A 16,161-nucleotide genomic window follows, 5' to 3' on the forward strand; every position below is an offset into this window, starting at 1 on the left:
GCTCATTGTGACCTCTCTCTCTCTCGCACGGCAACTGTGGCTCGCGCTGAGCGTGGTCAAGACGCGCGTTCTACCGTCCCACAAATGGGAAGGGGTCACGAACTCCTGCTGGGTGGTGGTGGTGGTGGTGGAAGTCCGAACCATCGAAAAACACATCCTGGCCGTGTTGCTGCCATCCACACAGCGTCACGCAGCCTCATTGTATTGGTTGAAACAACTTCGCGTTGAACCGATAACGCGTTTCAAAACGATTGCTTTTCCACCCCGCCGTACGAGAAAGAGGAAAACGGCATGCGGAATGTAGTGCGCTAACCACTGCGCCACCGCTCTCCTCCCCCTCCCCCACATACGTGAAGGAATCTCTGGAGCACCCCAACTATCAACGCTCTTCACTCGTGGAGCCTAACACAAACTCCTCCCGCGGGTCAATATTTAACCATGGTCTGTTTAAACATGGCATTTAGTGCTTGGGAGTGATAACACCGATTAGACATTCTGCGAGCAGAATGTCCACTATTTACGGTTTCTCGTTTTACGGCTTCTTCATTGATATACATTGCTGCCGACTACTGTGTTGTTCAGGATAGAGGTGGCAATTTAAAAGGGGAACTCGCGTTAGAACGATGGGAAAAATAAGCAACAAAATGCAGCCAATGAAAACGTAGCTCTGAGGTTGCTGAAAACTTGTTCATTTTGTCTTTTTCACCATCTTCAACCCATAATGGTAGGTTTTTACCCTTTTAACTGGTACAAAACTGACACCTTTATTCAAGGCATCATGTTTGCAATGACCACAACACAAGTAGTCAATAAAGCAAACAAAAAGAAGCAACTCTGATAAGGATAATAATATGCACTGTCCTTGAAGTTGATTGGCCCACACCCGAGACGGCTTTCTTTAGAGCCTAGTCCCCATTGGTGTAGGGCCAGATGACACCAGAAGGCGTACAACTACTTGTGTTGTGGTCATTGCAAACATGATGCCTTGAATAAAGGTGTCAGTTTTGTACCAGTTAAAAGGGTAAAAACCTACCATTATATTTTGCCACTGGTAAAAGAGATCTCATAGCGTAAATGTTCACCCCGAACTCTCAATACTCTGATATTGCACTGTTTTTGAGTTGTACGCCTTCTGGTGTCATCTGGCCCTACACCAATGGGGACTAGGCTCTAAAGAAAGCCGTCTCGGGTGTGGGCCAATCAACTTCAAGGACAGTGCATATTATTATCCTTATCAGAGTTGCTTCTTTTTGTTTGCTTTATTGACTACTTGTGTTGTGGTCATTGCAAACATGATGCCTTGAATAAAGGTGTCAGCTTTGTACCAGTTAAAAGGGTAAAAACCTACCATTATATTTTGCCACTGGTAAAAGAGATCTCATAGCATTTTCAACCCGGTTGTTGTATCGGCATCACGGCACGTGAGCAATGAGAATGGCCCACGGAATGTGACAACACAGAACTGCTTCTGTGACCGCTTCACGTGACCTCATTTGTCGCCACTAGAACATGAAATCCACATTCCCACCCATCCTGCCCCAGATAAATGTTTGTCATGTAGCAGTCAAACCAATTATTTTTTAAATCTTTGTTTCTTTCGGTACAGTCACGTAGAAAGAAAATAAATTAAATTATAGAGTACGACGTTTCGATTGCAACACAAGCAGCCGTCATCAGGTACAACTAAATTTGAGAGAGAGACAAAACACAGACGCGGAGACACATAGACAGACACACAAGCAGAGAGAGACACAACACAGAGACACCCAGAGAGAGAGACACAACATAGACACGCAGACAGACACACAAGCAGAGAGAGACAACACAAAGACACAGTGTGTCTATGTTGTGTGTCTCTCTGTGTGTGTCTATGTTGTGTGTCTCTCTGTGTCTCTGTGTTGTCTCTCTCTGCTTGTGTGACTGCGTGTCTATGTTGTGTGTCTCTCTCTTTGTGTCTCTGTGTTGTCTCTCTCTGCTTGTTTGTCTGTCTGTGTGTCTATGTTGTGTGTCTCTCTCTGTGTGTCTCTGTGTTGTCTCTCTCTGCTTGTGTGTCTGTCTGTGCGTCTATGTTGTGTGTCTCTCTCTATGTGTCTCTGTGTTGTCTCTCTCTGCTTGTGTGTATGTCTGTGTGTCTCCGTGTCTGTGTTCTATCTCTCTCTCAAATATAGTTCTACCTGATGATGGTTGCTTGTGTTGCAATCGAAACGTCGTGTTCTATTATTTAATACATTTTCTTTCTATGTGACTTTACCAAAAGAAGCTAAGAGTAATTCCTGCAGTCACGAACGCTTCAATTCAAGTTTAAATTATTTTGTAATTCTGAGAGCGGAAATGTTGCCAAATTAAGTGGAAACCAACATCGATTTTGACTTTGTATGTAGTCATTGATGACCGCATTGAGGACTCCAAGTTTAACTATGGCGGCTATCAGGATAAAAACTAAAATTCAGGATCTCAGCAATGTTGTTGTAAATTAATATTGATTCCTCAGAATATTTGTTTCCACAAGAACCAACATGCAACCACATTGGGTCAGGGACCACATTGGGTCAGGACAAAGTTGGAACCAAAAAGATAGTGTGTAAAAATGTATACTCTACTAAAACGAAAATCGAGCCACTGTTTCACAAAAAGGGCGAGAAAGTGATCTTACATATCAGGTTTTAGTCGATATACGTGGACACAGACTCGCATGCAAAGATTGCATTGCTATTAAAACCAAGCAGGAACCAATCTTCGAAAGGAGAAGCAACACATCCAACTATTGCCGACTACCTAGTGGGGAACAAATATTCGTTCATGGCACAACAAATATTCGGGGAGGGGAATATTTATTCGCCAGTTTGACGGCTTTATTTCTTAAAACAAATGTGAGTGCTCTGGGACGGTCCTAGCCCTCTCATATGATAACCCCCCCCCCGCCCCCCACCTTCTTAGACCTCCCCTCGCGTGTTCATTTTAATAAAAGTTCAGCCGCACGTCGGAAAATGAGAGTGAAGAAAGAGAATCTACGAGCAGGAGAAAGAAAAAATGTAGGACGTCGGTGCTCGCTTGTTTGCGCTCGACAGTGGTGCCACTAACCTCGCTCTGGTTCTTGGCCAGGAGAGAAGCACAAGAGAGGAACTCGCTGTACAGGGAGAACGGCACCACGGGCTCGGGCAGCTCCCGCAGGTAGAGCTTCACGAGGGAGGCCACCGTGTGGACGTCCGTGTCCCTGCGGAGCCGCACGCCCGGTAAAAAAATGACAGCGCTCGCGACACACGATCACGACATGCTCGCGACACGCTCGCGACACGCACACACACACGTGTGACGACGCTTGCGGCACGCGCGCGACACACACATGCGCTCGGGAGACACAACACGCGCGACACACACACACACACGTGTGACAACGCTCGCGACACGCTTGCGACACACGTGTGACAACGCTTGCGGCACGCGCGCGACACACACACGCGTGACACACACACACGCGCTCGGGAGACACAACAAACACCGCGGGCACGTGGGCGCTCGGCTTTGGCCCTGCGACGGGGAAGGGGGCCTTCGGATTCAGAACGGAAAAATAAACCCAAATTTATTGTTATTGTCGTGTACTGCGGTCACGTGGGGGTTGTCTGATGACGTGGTGGGAAGGCCTTCGGCTAGCAGTGCATTGAGAAGGTCTCAACGTTATTTGCTGAACTGTGGGGCAATGCTGTGGGGAAGGGCTTTGTAGCTGAAAGAGCCAACATTGTGTACGCGGAAATGCTTTTTGTATTGAGGCAAAACTTTGCTCAGTGTCTCCACACGTAAATAAAATGTGTTTTGGTCCATCGGACTATTCGCTTTCCAGAACCAATATCACCAAACAGCATTTGTTTAACCAAGCAAACTCTCGACCGGTTTCAATCTTCTGGGTCTCATCAGCAGAGCCAGCCTTGTGAAACAAATGCTGCCTGGTTGGTTACCAGATGCCCTCAGCTCAACAACCATTATTATAAACTTCTCCCCTTCACCAGCCCGCAATGACCAGTATGGTGAAGTACGGTCAAACAACCCTGACGACTGGCATGGGCAGTGAATTGACAAGGCCTGTGAATAAATTATTACTATTTACAACGATTCTAGATTTGAAGCTACCGTGACTGCAAGTATTCATATTCTTAGGTTTTTTCGGTAAAGTCACGTAGGTAAAAAATCAAAATTAACTTTTATTAATTTTGATTTTTTACCTACGTGACTTTACCGAAAAAACCTAAGAATATTTACGAGTGCGACGTGGCTTTGACAGATCACGTGAGCTGACATCGCAATACTTTGGCCGGGTCACGATGCCTCATCCCAGCGGTGTCTTCATTGCCCCATCCGCCCGCCAGACGGTGGTGGTGGTGGGGGGGGGGGGCTTCCCTGCTCTCTCCTTTGGCCCGTTTCATTGCATCCGGAGAGAAGCGCGATCCATGGCCAAGTGAAAGTGCAATGGGAAAACTTTTTTTCATAAATGAGATTTTTTATGCAATCGTCCGAGAACTGGGCGGAGAAACGACTCCCCATATTCACAAGCAACCCCCTCCGGTTTAATCCCGAGTGGTAGACAAAAGCTTAAACCCAGAGAATGGCAGTGCCGATTCAGCGCTCTTTAATACGTGTCAAAGCCACCCACCTCTTGACAGCGCAACAGCGCACGTGTGGCTGCAGGCGGCTCTCTCGCGCCTCAACAGCAAAAAAACGAACGCTTGTTTATTTCACTGCGTAATTTGCCCTGAAATAGGCAGAAGGAAATTCGTTGCTCCCCGCGACTGAAACCGTTCGTTTTGTATGTGGGTACGTACGTTGGAACTTCTTTCGCGCCGTACGTAGCCGACCTTGCCAAATCGGAGGTGCGGTTTTTAGTGCCAAGTCAGCTCCTCGCCAACGAGGCCGCCCCGCCCCCCCCCGTCACAATTCTCGTTTTATTGTTTTTCCCCATTATAGCCGCAGCATGGGCTTTTCTTTTTGTCGTCCTCACGATTCCTTTCATTGCTTTTTGTGTGAACGAAACTCTGCCGCACCGCCCACACTTTCTTCACACATGCATTGCCCGAGGGCTAACTTTGCTTGGCCCTGGCCATCAGCAACCGATCGCTCGTCCGCACGCGTTTCTTGCGCGCATCCGACGCCTTGGGTACAAAGGTCGATACAAATATAACGGCGTCTGTTTAAGTCCTATCCCTGGTAAAAAAAAATTAAAAAAACACCTCGATGTTTTGGCCGGCTGGCATTCTTCAGGAAATACTGAGGGTTTACAATATTTACAAAAAAAAAACACGGGGCCATATCACTGCAGCACTCCGCATACAAATGGGCACTAAAAAAAGCAGACAATGCACACAGCTTTACAATGCGTATAAAATAATACGGTGCCGTTGATTGCTTTTCAGGACAAAATGAAAGACCTTGAAGAAAGGACGTGGTCTTGCATGCCTCTCAAATCCATCATCCTTTGAACCACTCACTCGCACATCACTCTTATTCGCCGATTCGAGCAAAACCCGTGCCGTCCATTGCTTTCGAGCGCTTTAGCCACGCCGATAATAGATCCGTCAAACGTGTTGCATGTTCTCGCCGGTATTATGGGGACTGAAGGGAGTTGTGTTCTGTCGAAATTAAAAGACGTTATTATATATATTAAATAAGAAATGCAGCGTGCTGCGGTTGAGCATCGGCTGGCGTCGCGACTCTCGTCGGAGCGAGTGGCACGCGCCGAGAGCCGGTGCAGTTCACGGTCGAACGTTCCGCGTCGTTGTCACCATCAGCGCTCTCGCGCAAGCCAACGAGCGCGCGCGATCTCTAAAGGCCGCGAATATCGTTCCCGCTGGCGATGAATGAAGAAAGATGGTGAAGATGTTGAAGAAGAAGGAGAGAAAAAACGACGCATGCGCGGATACTGACGTTGAAACGAAAGACAGTGGTCGAGGATGATGATGACGACAACGACGACGACGATGATTACGATTTTACGACGTTATTAAAGAGTCGACAGTTACACGCCGATGTTTGTTATTGACAATGATCGTGATGATGATGATGATGATTATTATAGTACTACAGTGCGTCGTGTTATTTTTCAAAGATGTCTTTGGGTTATTTTTGGGTTGAAGTAAAGGTATGTTCCAGCGTACTCAAATAAAGTCTATTGTACATTTCCGCGCGCCTGCCCTCTGGATTGTTTTAATTGTTTTTACTTGGCGAGGGCAAATTCCAGCAGGGATGTTCTCTGCAAGGGGCAAGCAAAAAGAAAGGCGATTGACTGCAGTTATTTCCTGTGTTGCTACAAGGTCGTAAGCGTGCCAAGCCACACGGGGATTAGTAGGAGCCCTGAACGCGTTCAGCAGCGTCCACAGCGAGCGGTGTACCTACCACACGGGTGCTGCTGGGATTAAACGAAAACATTTGCGTTTTCTTGGGTCTACTGGAGGTTCCTTTTATCACGGTTGCTGAGCACAGGCCCAAATCAAAAGCAAATTACAAGGGCATTCGGCGTCCTTGCCATTCCCAAAGTGCAAGGCTGTCTGCCATGTACTCCAATACGCTCATACGATCTGCCTTGTTACATTTATACTGCTGGGTGGATGGAGGCCCGGGGGGGGGTGGGGAATTTAAGAAACGTTCCCATTTTTTCATCTGCCACGCCAGGAGGTGAACATCTGGATTGTAAGTCCAGCGTCCTATCCGTTAGGCCACGGCAGTATTTCTTATGCCTGTAACAGCCGCGAACTGAAGACTGCTGCTTGCAGCACAGATGTTTTAACATGCAAGTATCTACTGCAGCTTGTTTATGAGAAGGAAATCAATCGCTCCACCCACCACTGCGGAGGCTGGGTCTGGCATCAATTCAGGCATGCGGTGTGCGACATCCCCACGCGGTGTGGTCAAGCGACTTAAACCTGAGCGGCCAGGATCCCCCGCTAAATTGCTGCTCCTGGACACGTTGTCGAGGGAGCTGTGATGAGGCACTGGAGTTAGGAACTCTGGACCAGAGGTAAGAATTTGGCAACAAAAAAAGTCTCTTGACAGTTATGGGAGATTAAATGCATCTGCTGAGACCTTGAAGAATGTTAAGATCATGCAATCTTTTGGGAGTTTTTTAGTCCTAGAGGATTTGTTTTGATGTAAAATTTTCCCAAAAAATATTATTTTTTTTAAACAGTTTTGGGTTGATCTTATGCTTCTTGCTCTGTTCAGCATGTCGGTTTGCTACGGTCTCCGTGAAAAATAACGGGACTACAAAGATCGATGCCCAACTTAGTCAGGCAGTATCTGGGTTGAGTCTGGATATCGCTTGGATGGGCGACCACCACACCAGAACAGGCGTTGTAGACTTCCACAGCGCTGCATTGTCAGTGGTCAGCAATGCAGCGATATACGCCGTGATACTGCACTCAGCTCCCAAAATCTGTGCTCCCTGCCTTCGTCAACCCTCACTGTCCAGCATGGAGAAGTTAATCGGGCGCCGTGGTGGTGGCTTGTTGGAAGTGGACACGGGGCTTCATTTGGGGCACTGTGGTATTATCTCCCTCGCCTGGGATGCAGCAGGAGGTCGTGGGTTCCACTCCGACCCTGACGCCTGCTGTATATTCGGAGTTTGCGTGTCTCTTTCCTCGTGGTGGCGTGGATTTTTCTCCGGGTCCTCCGGTCTTTCCCCTCCATGTTTAGAATCAACATCACTCGTTTAGAGTATTTGGCTGCTATAAATGTCCACGTGATAAGCCACTTCGTTGAGCTATCATTTGTGAAAAAAGCTATATTATAGCTCAGCAGGCCTTCACTGGTAAAATTAAAAATAGTTTTTTTCTGGTCAGACAACTCCCAAGACCTGCACGGGGCATGGGAAGATCCTCACCGCAGCAGCGGTTTGACAAAAAAATGTGTAAACACGAACCCGTCAAAGATGGGGCGTTCGCCGCAGTCGAAGGCCTCTTGCAGCTCGCGCACCAGGTTCGTCTGGCCCGGCAGACGGAAGAGGCCCTCCTCGGCCAGGCCCTGGCAGCGGATGAAGTTGACGCACTGAGTGACGAGCAGCGGGGCTGGTGCCGTCACCCCGTCCGACCCCGTCTCGCTCCGCACCGTCTCCTCCAGCCGCTGGCCAAACACTCCTGTGGGCAAACGAGCAGGCGAGTGGGTAGGGCGAGTGAATAAATGAGCGAGTGGGTGAGTGAGCGAGTTATTGAGTGTAGGGATGAGAAGGTAAGATGGTGAATGTGTGAGTGAGTGAGTGAGTGGATGAGCGAGTGTGTGAATGAGTGAGTTATTGAGTGGGTGGATGAGAAGGTGAGTTGTGAGTGGGCATGTGAGTGGATGAGCGAATGAGTGTGTGAGTGAGTAAGCGGATAAGTGGGTGAGCGAGAGGGTAAGTGGGTGAGTAGGTGAAAGGGTGGGTGACTGAGTGAATGAATCCGTCAGCATGAGTGAGTGCACAGCTCCGAGACTTATAACACAGTTCACTTTGGATTATTACAGTCCTGTTTCTAAATCCAACCACATCTCAAGATGCTATGCAGACGTGCGGCAGGTGGGCATCCTGGGAAAAGGAAATTTAATTAAGAAAGATATAGTAACAGTCGGTCAACGGCGGTGAAAAGAGTAAGGTCTTGAGCCTGGACTTGAACAGGGGCAGGGAGTCAATATCACACACGGCCGGGGGAAGCGAGTTCCAGACGATCGGGCAGCACAGGTGAAGTAGCAACCTCCCCCTCCGAGCCAAGGTTGACTGGAGGCTTTGATATGAATCCTCAGTTGCCCGAGCGGAGAGTGCACGGAGGGCCGGGGAGTAAAATGAGAGGGGAAGAGGTAGGTGGACACCGGAGAACCCGGTTTAATGACGGGTGGCTGAAACCCGGATTCTAACTAGGATCTCAACGGTGGCAGCTCAGTGCTCTGACCCATGACCAACCCCTGGGCCACCTCTCCCGTTAATCCATCTTAATTGATCCCTGCAACCGGGCGGCGTTCTCCGGTATGGGCAGCCCAGGGAGGCAGCCGCGGGCTCTCAGGGGTGGGCAGAGCCCACGGCCCGCAGCGTCCGGGGACGAGTGCCGTGGCCGAAAGCGCCACGGTCCCTTCGAGGAGGGCCTTAGCTGAGTCCCGTCCGCTCGCCTGCGGCCGTCACAAGGTCCAACCGGGCGTTTGTCGGGGGCATATTCCACGCCCACGTTGTGGCGGTCTCGGCAAAATCAAGCAGTTATGGAGTAAATACATAAACGAATGGGCAAATAAATATATGAATAAATAGATTATGGTCGGCATGTAGATTCGATATAGTTTCCGTGAACATAAAACCCATGAATACTTTCCCAAACCGCCATACCACAAGTAGATGACAAGTTAATGCAATGCAATGTAGGTGTATATTATGCATCCCGTGATAGTCCCAATAAAAACATCTAGGAAATCCAAAACACTCCACTCGCTCTCAATCCAATCGCGAGTGAATGTCTAGATCACACTTCACAGCGGCGTTCTTCATCGCAAGGCCCACGGGGCCACTAGCGGCCCTCTGGTGGCCTTGAGTGCGGCACCCGACAACACTGGTCAACACACTTTTTCTGGCACAAGGTATTCCAACGGTTTTATATCACTGGTCAACACACTTTTTCTGGCACAAGGTATTCCAACGGTTTTATATCACTGGTCAACACACTTTTTCTGGCACAAGGTATTCCAACGGTTTTATATCACTGGTCAACACACTTTTTCTGGCACAAGGTATTCCAACGGTTTTATATCACTGGTCAACACACTTTTTCTGGCACAAGGTATTCCAACGGTTTTATAACACTGGTCAACACACTTTTTCTGGCACAAGGTATTCCAACGGTTTTATATCACTGGTCAACACACTTTTTCTGGCACAAGGTATTCCAACGGTTTTATATCACTGGTCAACACACTTTTTCTGGCATAAGGTATTCCAACGGTTTTATAACACTGATCAACACACTTTTTCTGGCATAAGGTATTCCAACGGTTTTATAACACTGGTCAACACACTTTTTCTGGCACAAGGTATTCCAACGGTTTTATAACACTGGTCAACACACTTTTTCTGGCATAAGGTATTCCAACGGTTTTATATCACTGGTCAACACACTTTTTCTGGCACAAGGTATTCCAACGGTTTTATAACACTGGTCAACACACTTTTTCTGGCACAAGGTATTCCAACGGTTTTATAACACTGGTCAACACACTTTTTCTGGCACAAGGTATTCCAACGGTTTTATAACACTGGTCAACACACTTTTTCTGGCATAAGGTATTCCAACGGTTTTATAACACTGGTCAACACACTTTTTCTGGCATAAGGTATTCCAACGGTTTTATAACACTGGTCAACACACTTTTTCTGGCACAAGGTATTCCAACGGTTTTATAACACTGGTCAACACACTTTTTCTGGCATAAGGTATTCCAACGGTTTTATAACACTGGTCAACACACTTTTTCTGGCATAAGGTATTCCAACGGTTTTATAACACTGGTCAACACACTTTTTCTGGCACAAGGTATTCCAACGGTTTTATAACACTGGTCAACACACTTTTTCTGGCACAAGGTATTCCAACGGTTTTATAACACTGGTCAACACACTTTTTCTGGCACAAGGTATTCCAACGGTTTTATAACACTGGTCAACACACTTTTTCTGGCATAAGGTATTCCAACGCTTTTAATGTAATTTTGGGGTGCCGATTCCAAATCTGGCATCAGTTTTTGTCTATCACATCAGGTTTTTGAGATATCACATATTGCATTTTCAATAAAAACTGCCGAAGAAAAATATTTAATAAATGTGGATATCTACATAAAATTATATTATAAAACACACTATCATAAAAATACAGCACCATATTTTAACACTAAAGCAGTCACTGACTCGCAACAACTTGCAATCATAAGTGACAGAGTTAATTTCGGGTAAAATCAATGAAAATGGTGTATGCCGATAGCATAAGAATGAGATGTGATAGAGCAAATCTGAGATCAGATTTGGAATCAGCACCCTGAAATTAGTCTAAAACAGCTGCAAAAGTCCAGGCCAGAATTTTTTTTGTTGACCAGTGCAATATACAAATGGTGAAAACACCCCCATCATCGTCGTCATCGTGCTGTTGTCAAACCCCCAATGGTTTCAAATGTGTGGCGGCCCTCAAATTGATGATGTCTTATCGGTGACAGTGCCCCCCCCCCCACCCCCTCAGTGACGAACACTGCTTTCACAGTCTTCAAGCTCCTCCACACGACCGCCCCCTGCCCGATCTCTCCCCTCTCCCATCCACGGTTCCAATCATGTGCCATTGCAGGTCATTTGTACTTATTTTTGTTTACGAGGCACATTGGTAAGTTGCCTTTTTTTTCAATGAAATTTTTGTTTAGAAAAATCACTCAATCCCGTTGCCCTCGCTCGCATCTGTATCGCATCGCTCTGATCTCGGCACGCCGTCAATAATGTCCCTACGTACATGCACGGTACATACTCTGCAGTGGTTTCCAGTTGTGTCCCTCTTCACAATAATGTCCTTTCATGTCGTGAAATTCTCGCAAGCGACGTTTGCTTTGCTCGTATTTATCTTTAGTCCCCTCTCTACAGCATTCTTTGTTAAATTCTTCAAATAATTTCCCTGCCTCTAGCTCGTTTGCATTATTAAATTGGTCGGTGTAATGACTCAATCATGAGTGCATCTGACATTGTTATTACTTTCCCCATTAATATTCATGCAAACCCTAAAAGCCACACACAATACAACGCTAAGGGCAAATTATGGCGCTATTTCCTTCGCACACAAAAGATACCAATAAATCAATGCCCCACGGTATAATACACTTACAGGTAATAGAACAAGTACACTTTGACGTGCCGCCAAAGGCCCATGAACCAGAATGAATCCCACCTTACATCCAGCTGTTAACGCCGCAAAATTCATGACATTAAGCACAACTGACGCTAAGAGGACTGAAATCAGTGCGGTTCAATGCTTCGCCATTCATCCTATAACCTAAGGGAGATACAACATCAAGCGGTGCGTAGCGTTCTGGCTAACAGATTATAAAAAAAAAAGAACACATTCAACAACGGTATTAGCCTGGCTGTGGTGGCTACGCACGCGGATGTCTGTAATCCAGCGCTGTGTGGAGGCAACGAGGGTAGGTGGATCACCGCACACGTGTTACGAAACTCCGTTCCTGTGTCCATCAAGGAGCCATAAACCTGGCTCACCAAGGAGAATGTGGACCCCACCTGTTACATCTGTACGGGGATAGAGCGTTGCCCCCTCGCACGCGCAGGCTTTCTCCGGGTGATCCGGTTTCCTCCCACGTGTGAACGCTCATGAATTGGCCGATAACACCTCAATATGTATAGGACTGCAGAGCTTGCGAGCGGGCGAAATTCGGCACTGGATAACCGCCTCGCTGCCTTTCCCGATCGTCTGCGGGTTTTTCCTCGCACCTCTGAGCCGTTCTCTCTTTCTGGGAGTGAGCGAATACTGTGCAGGAGCTTTACAAGTTGAAACTGTTACCTCGGCCTTGGTAATTCTAAACGCACGCCCCTCCCCCCACCGGACCTGACGTTATCACACGGAGATTTCTGAAACTACTCTACTGCTAACGGAACAAGGCAGCTCAGTGAACACTGTACAGGATGGGCAGCCACGGTTATTCCCTTAATGGTATTTTCAGGCAGCGTACAACTGGCACACAAAGTGACATACCGTAGAAGGTGCAGATAATCGGGGCAACATTCGGCACATGGCAGTGGGATGCCACGGTGGCGAGATGTTAACTACCTCGCCTGGTATACAGGACGTCGTGGGTTCAATCCCGACCCCAGTGCATGTATATTTGGAGTTTGCATGTCCTCTCTCCCTGTGGTCGTGTGGATTTTTCTCCGGGACCACCGGTTTTTCCCTCCACATTTATAATCAACATCACGCGTTTAGAGTATTCGGCTGCTAGACATTTCCACATGATAAGCCGCTTTGCTGAGTTATCATTTGCGGCCAGGTCGCTAGATGGCTGACTGGGCCTTACCTGGTAAAATAAAGTTTGGTTTTAGTTTGGATGTTATGTATTTTTCATAGTTTTTTTCCTGCTAAAAATACATAACTGAGGCTCCACAATAGTATTATAGGTGGGGTCAATCAAAACTTTGCCAACTCAAAAAGAGTGCTTGCTATAAATGAGGCTGTATATATGGTTTATTTATATACGTATGTGACATAATTTTTGACACTTTTGATTGTTTTTTTAAGCGCTATTCATTGTTTATCCTGTTTGCAATAGGTTCTGGCCTGGGTTTCGTATAAATAAGATATTGGTTTTGCTCTGGTTAGATTTGCACATTCCCTCCAGCCTGCAATGCCCTGTAACTGCCATCACGGTATTGGCCTGTGGTCTTCGAGTCTCTATGTAACTCTATGGATCCCTATGTATTGTTTGTTGCTGTAACGTTCTGACCCGCCCCTACTGGACATGTGTGTAAAAAGAGCTCATCGGATACCCCCAGTGTAAATAAAGTCTTGAGTCTGAGCATGAAAAATATTTCACGGAGTGTTATTTATTTTCGTGTTAAATTTAGCAATAGGAGCGGCACGAATGAAAATACGTATTATTCACTAAACTCAAAAACAAAGCAGCTAACCTTGCAGCCAGGGAGGGCTCAGCAAGGGTTCACAGCAGTTGAAGAATGCTCCTTCCTGTACTCCATGAACTCCGCATGTCCACAAGGATGTAAACCCACTCAGCGGACCCAGTGGCAATTGCAAGGGAGAAAAAACAAAACCTTATGACGGAACATGGCTCGCATTTGCACTTTATTCAGAAGCACTCGAGCCCGAAGACACGTCTGAAATTTATTGTGGGCCAAATGTGCGATCGCAATTGCACCCAGTAGCAGGGCTATCGGGTGTGCGGGCAGTGTCACTGCACTGGGATTCACAGGATTGGACACGGGCCTTCATTTGGGGCACTGTGGTGCCAAGATGTTAACTACCTCGCCTGGTATGCAGGAGGTCGTGGGTTCGATCCCGATCCCGACCCTGACACCTGTTGTATGTTTGGAGTTTGCATGTCCTCTCCCCGTGGTCGCGTGGATTTTCTCCCGGTCCTCCGAGTTTTCCCCTCCACATTTAGAATGAACACGTTTTTTGGTATTTGGCTACTGCTATACATTTTCACTTACGTCACTTTGTTTAGCTATCATTTGTGGCCAGGTTGCTTCTGAAAAAGAGCTCAGTGGGCCTTACCTGGTAAAATAAAAATTGTTAGTTTTCTTTTCATTTCATTCCTTACACCAGGACCCATGCCAACCACACTAAGCAACTCACTGCACCACTGCGGCTAACAGGGTTCATAAAATACGATGCTAAGTTTTTTCCCCAACGTATATTTAGGACCTAAACGCAATTGCATCTCAAGGCGACTGCTCGCGCACGAGATGTACATTTCTCCCTTGCAAAGGTCACGCAGTGAAACTGCAGAAAAATGGAGATTGTTTGGGGATCTCTTGTGCGCGCTCACGCACGCACGCAACGCAACCACGTACGCACGCAACCACGCAAGGCAACCACGCAAGGCAACCACGTGCGCGTGCGTGTGAGACCTCTCAGCTGTTTGCGGATGTGGCACCGACCCACGCCTGGCCCTCGTGAACAGCGTGGGGGATTCAGCATGAGAGCTCGGGCTCGAAGCCAAACGAATAAATCACGCTAATGAGACAAATTAGCAAGATCTTTATTCAATCTCCGACGAGCTGCTGCTGGCTGATGGTTCTGCTGGATCGTGTGAGAGTGCACACAAATATTCTGGCCACCCCCAATAATCTGATCACAATTGCATCGAAGGGGAGGTACAATTTCAAGTGATGTAGGGGCAAGTGCTGTTAGCGAGCACCTACGAAGGCCGGCACGGCACACGAGGGGGTGGGTGGCCAGCACCACGCCCGGCCGCCTTTGTCTCCCCAGTGCTGATGTTTACACACCACCCCAGGTACTCATTTAATGCCGAGTTGATCTAGAGGAGGCCGAGGACCGATTCAGATATTTTTCACCGATGTTTGCCTTGAATGGGAATCTTACTCAGGTGTCCGGGTTCGTAGCGCACTTGGCACACAAAGACAAGGATCCCCTGTACAGCCTTAACAGACTGTTGGGGCAAGTGCTTTTAGCAAGTAGCACTTATGAAGGCCAGAACAGCACGCAGAAGGGTGGGTGGCCAACACCACGCTCGCCCGCCTTTGTCTCCCCAGTGGCGATTTTTTTATACATCGCGCAAGGTACTCATTTGAGACCGAGTCGACCGAGGGGAAGCCCAGGGCCGGTTCAGCTAATCCCCACCGGTGTTGACCGTGAGCGGGGAAACGAACCCGGGTCACCGGGTTCGTAGCGCTAACCACTCCTCACGAATCTACACGCGGCCTCTGACAAGGTGAAGCGACCAGGTGAATGCGGACGAGATGCTGGGGGACCCGAGCCACGAGGGACCCTCCAGAGAGGTGTGGTGGTGGTGGGGGTGGTGGTAGTGGTGGTGGTAGTGGTGGGGGTGGTGGGGGTGGTGGTGGTAATGGTGGTGGTAGTGGTGGGGGTGGTAGTGGTGGTGGTGGTAGTGGTGTGGGTGGTAGTGGTGGTGGTGGTAGTGGTGGTGGTAGTGGTGGGGGTGGTGGTGGTAGTGGTAGTGGTGGTGGGGGTGGTGGTGGTAGTGGTGGTGGTAGTGGTGGTGGTGGTGGTGGTGGGGGTGGTGGTAGTGGTGGTGGTGGTGGTGGTAGTGGTAGTGGTGGTGGTAGTGGTGGTGGTGGTAGTGGTTGTGGGGGTGGTGGTGGTAGTGGTGGTGGTGGTAGTGGTGGTGGTGGGGGTGGTGGTGGTAATGGTGGTGGTGGTAGTGGTGGTGGTAGTGGTGGGGGTGGTAGTGGTGGTGATGGTAGTGGTGTGGGTGGTAGTGGTGGTGGTGGTAGTGGTGGTGGTAATGGTGGGGGTGGTGGTGGTAGTGGTGGTGGTAGTGGTGGGGGTGGTGGTAGTGGTGGGGGTGGTCGTGGGGGTGGTAGTGGTGGTGGTGGGGGTGGTAGTGGTGGTGGTGGTAGTGGTGGTAGTGGTGGTAGTGGTGGTGGTAGTGGTGGTGGTGGGGGTGGTGGGTTACAAAGGGTTCATT

The 16,161-nt window shown here is 48.2% G+C and overlaps 1 protein-coding gene across 2 annotated transcripts in view; it reads right to left on the minus strand.

Annotated features, from left to right (window-relative positions):
* Window positions 1-16,161, minus strand: part of LOC144934138 (rho GTPase-activating protein 24-like) — a 75,146-nt gene that overhangs the window by 8,597 nt on the left and 50,388 nt on the right. For both annotated transcript variants that reach the window (XM_078859609.1, XM_078859608.1), the window contains 2 exons: window positions 7,904-8,117; window positions 3,082-3,214 (listed from right to left, as the gene is read on the minus strand). In XM_078859609.1, the coding sequence (XP_078715735.1) occupies window positions 3,082-3,214; window positions 7,904-8,117 (347 nt within the window). The remainder of the gene's footprint in view (window positions 1-3,081; window positions 3,215-7,903; window positions 8,118-16,161) is intronic.

The sequence above is a fragment of the Lampetra fluviatilis genome, chromosome 9, assembly GCF_964198595.1.
Source record: "Lampetra fluviatilis chromosome 9, kcLamFluv1.1, whole genome shotgun sequence".
Taxonomy (NCBI): Eukaryota; Metazoa; Chordata; class Hyperoartia; order Petromyzontiformes; family Petromyzontidae; genus Lampetra; species Lampetra fluviatilis.